General features: G+C 37.9%; 1 protein-coding gene across 1 annotated transcript; it reads left to right on the top strand.

Annotated features, from left to right (window-relative positions):
• Positions 1–312, top strand: RB195_018133 (uncharacterized protein; the record flags this gene model as incomplete). The annotated part of the gene is made up of 1 exon (XM_064185430.1): positions 1–312. The coding sequence occupies one exon, from the start codon at positions 1–3 to the stop codon at positions 310–312; it is 312 nt and encodes a 103-aa protein (XP_064041311.1).
• Positions 313–3,755: the final 3,443 nt, after the last annotated feature.

Raw genomic sequence — 3,755 nt, 5'->3', positions numbered from 1 at the left:
ATGGCAGCTACGAGATACGAGAGAGATATTCAGCAAAGATGTGCCGCGGCCACTTGGTTCGTTAAGGCGCAACTCCTTAACGAAGTGCCTGTGGTCGACCCCCATCACCAACGGAGTCAATCTGTGAGTTTACCTATCCGCAATTCGCTCTATCACGATGTACAAATCGGAAACTTGGGCAGCGTAGTCAATTGTGATGGAGGAGCTCGACTGCATGAAAATGAAGCTGTTCAGACGAATGCTTTGCTACTTTTGGCCAATGGTGCCATAACGAAGAACTTTACTCAGAAGTGGATGTGGTGTACCGAGTGATGACGAGCAAAACATCAACATCTTGCCTCCTCCCCCCTTCTAAAACCGTCTTCGCTTTCTTGACTCCATTATAAGGAGACCGTCAAAGTTGCATTAGGACATAACATCGAGCACCGTCTAAAAGTAAATGAGTTGTTAAAAAATTAACGCAAAGCAAATATTGCTGGAGAAAAAGAGTGGCAACTATTTTTGTTCTATGGAAGGAAAAGTTCTCCATGGTTACTTGCATTTTTAAAATAAAGCTTTCGTAATGCGGGCTAGAAAGTATCATAAAAAATTTTAACTCCGGCTTCAGGGTGACGGTGATAAAAAGAATGATAAGTAAACGAAAACTACATTTTAGAGGAAGAAAGTTCCACGAATTTATACTAATTGGAGTACAAACGACGTAACAAACTAAGAAAGATTTGCTCTATTTTAGTTTTCTAATGCTTTCTCCAAAGCGCTTAGGAAATTCTTGAATAACTTCTAATTTCTTTTGTGGGAAATGACCGTATCCAAACACAGGATCCTATAAGAAACGAATAAGATTGAACTATATGCGTTGTGTTTGCGCACATTATATACCCAAACTCAGCAGATGCATAGCTAAGAACAACTTGTGTGCACAACTATAAATAACTAGTAGTGACGATGTTGGCTATAAACGCCAGTGTACGACTTCTCTGGACATTTCTCTGATATTGTTAATACTATAAATTTTATAACATTCCATTTAAAATTGAATTTATGGAACAGAAGACAAGTGTGCTACATTCAGTTTTTCTTAGTAAACGAAGTAATTGATTAAGTTTGATTCTCACATTCTCTTTTTTTAAGTCACTCACATATGCGTAGTCCCATATTATTACGGAGTAGTACACGATTAACATCTTAAGTAATCTGAAATGAAATGGAAACCGGGAAGTATTCTTTTTTTGGAAATTCGCTGACTACTGAGAAAAATTACTTGTCTCCTCGCATTATTTGTTCAAGATTCACCTGAAGTAATGAAAACTAGAAATTGTGGGAATTGCTGGCAGGAGTTTACTTGTAACCAGTCTGATAACCGGGGAACCATAATAAATAAGAAAAATACGAGAACCGTCTCTCTGGTCTCTTAAAGTCCTAAACTCATAGTACGTTGAACGTTGCTACATAACAGTTCAAGTGTACTACTTCACTCGCAATAAAAATGACGACTTCAACACTGCTGTAGTGCCTTTTCTGTAGTGAAAGAACAAAAGATAGTGGGCTTAGAGTACAGTGATATCGACCCATCGATTACTCTCACTCATCGTTACCTGTGTAACCAGAAATGTTATGCATTCACAGGAATTTTGGAGTTTCTCTTTTTTTTCAACCATGTTTCCAACGATAAAACGATTCAACTAAGGGAGACTAAATTAAAGGTTTTCGTTGGTATAAAGCCAATTTTCATCGTTATTATCAATCATTAACGAGGAATCTTTCTTATTCCAACCACTCTGAAGAGCTCGCAGTTTTGCAAGCGTTTTTCTAATTTGATATACTGTTGGGAAACAAGGACACTTTACTGACAGAAGGGAAATCAATGAAATTAAGCGCTCCTTCAAAAAAGTGATACTAAGAGCATTCATTTTCATATAAGTTAAAGGGACTTCGGCGTTTTTATTTTACGTGAACGATTCAAGATTGCAGGTGTTGCGGTAGTTGCCGAGGAAAGTTGAGAAAGGGAAACCGAACTCACAGCACTTTTCAAGAGAACCGTTGGTGAAGACCGAGAGTGAGTTCTAGGTTCCAAAAAATAGACACAACAGTACAGTAAAAATACACACAACACAAAGATCACCAACTCTGTGATCAGATTACTTGATAAAGTTCTTCGAAAGGAAGTTTGACGCTTTTCGTGTCCTTTGCAAAATAAGAAGCCACTAAGCGACTGTTGAGGGTGATTTGCACAACTGGAAACATTACAGACATTTCTCAAACAGACCGAAGTGCTAACGGGAACAAGTGGAGGGAATGTTCTGCGTGGTTTTGTTCGTTTTTAACGCACACACGATTGCACGACTGCTCGCATGAATACTTATTATTGGTGCAATTCATACTAACAGAACGATGATGGCTGTTCCAAAACTCATTTTATCCTATATCGTTCCTTCGCCAGCATATCGACGGTTTCATCGCTTTTTTTCTGAGAATCACATTCGAATCATACACGGACAGGTAGTCTTATATATAAAAGACTTTAGAGGCCTTAGGGGGACAAGACTTTAGATATATATATATATATATATATATATATATATATATATATATGATATATATATATATATATATATATATATATATATATATGATCGGTCGCTTCGGATAGAGGCTTCTGATCTACAGCCTTCATTTAGGTCATGTCATCTATAACATGGGCGGTGTAGCGCAGCTGGTAAAAAGTTCCGGTGTGCCTGCGACGTGATCGGTTGTAGGTTCATATCCGCCATAGTGCCAACTAAACATTTTGTTTTTTCGGAGTCGATAAATTGGTGCGAGATTTGTCTGTGAGAATAAAAACAGTGACTTGGTACATCGGCTGACCTTCGCAAATCATTGTAATGGCTAGACACGCGCTCGTAAACCTAAAACGATTTTGAAATAAAACTGGGGCATACCAGGAGGATTTTTCGACGCCAAACTCTCTTTCCTTTTATCCTTACGAAAACTTTCTAGAAGTGTTCCATGTCAACTATGCGTTCCAACATGCATGGATGCATTGGTAGAACACAACAGTGGAGTTGTGTCTGCTATTCCATTACAGTGTATAATGACGCGTAAAGCTTCCACTACCACGTAAACAACCATCTCTTTTACACGACATTATTATTGTTATTATTTATTATTGTTATCATACAATACTGACCCTTACCACGGTATACCTATTCCTCGTTTAGCGTCTTCAAAATTTTCAACTGATACAACTAGCTGACAATCTGTTTTGTCCAGAAGAGTGAATTATTGACGAAGTAAATAAATTTATTTTCTTTTCTTCGCTTGTTCACCGCGTTCCATGCCGTCCCTCTAGGTTGCTGCCTATAAAGGATAAAGGATGAAGTATCCAGCGTTAATCGAACCTCTTATAATCCTGTGAAATATCTAAATAGGCAGCGTTTTAGCCAAACTCTACAGCATCCTTTCAGTTGATTACAGATCCATCACTAAGCGGCAGTGCTAGAAATCTTACCTTCTAAATACCTAAGACTTTCCAAGTAAAGGTGAAGGCAGCACAATGTGAAATAAAAATAATGGAATTTTCGATGTACTACTGAATGTTGCTTCCATCCAGTAAATATCTCGCAAAGAAAGAAATGCTGGCTAGAGAGAAGTCATTTCACTGCACTATGTATTGTTTATGACTGTCTATCTCATTTCAGTTACATAGTGCGTGACCAGTAATGAAAATGCAAAAACCAGAGCAAAGCATCTATGGG

Source organism: Necator americanus, chromosome II, assembly GCF_031761385.1.
Source record: "Necator americanus strain Aroian chromosome II, whole genome shotgun sequence".
Classification (NCBI taxonomy): domain Eukaryota; kingdom Metazoa; phylum Nematoda; class Chromadorea; order Rhabditida; family Ancylostomatidae; genus Necator; species Necator americanus.
This window is presented reverse-complemented; position numbering and strand designations above follow the sequence as displayed.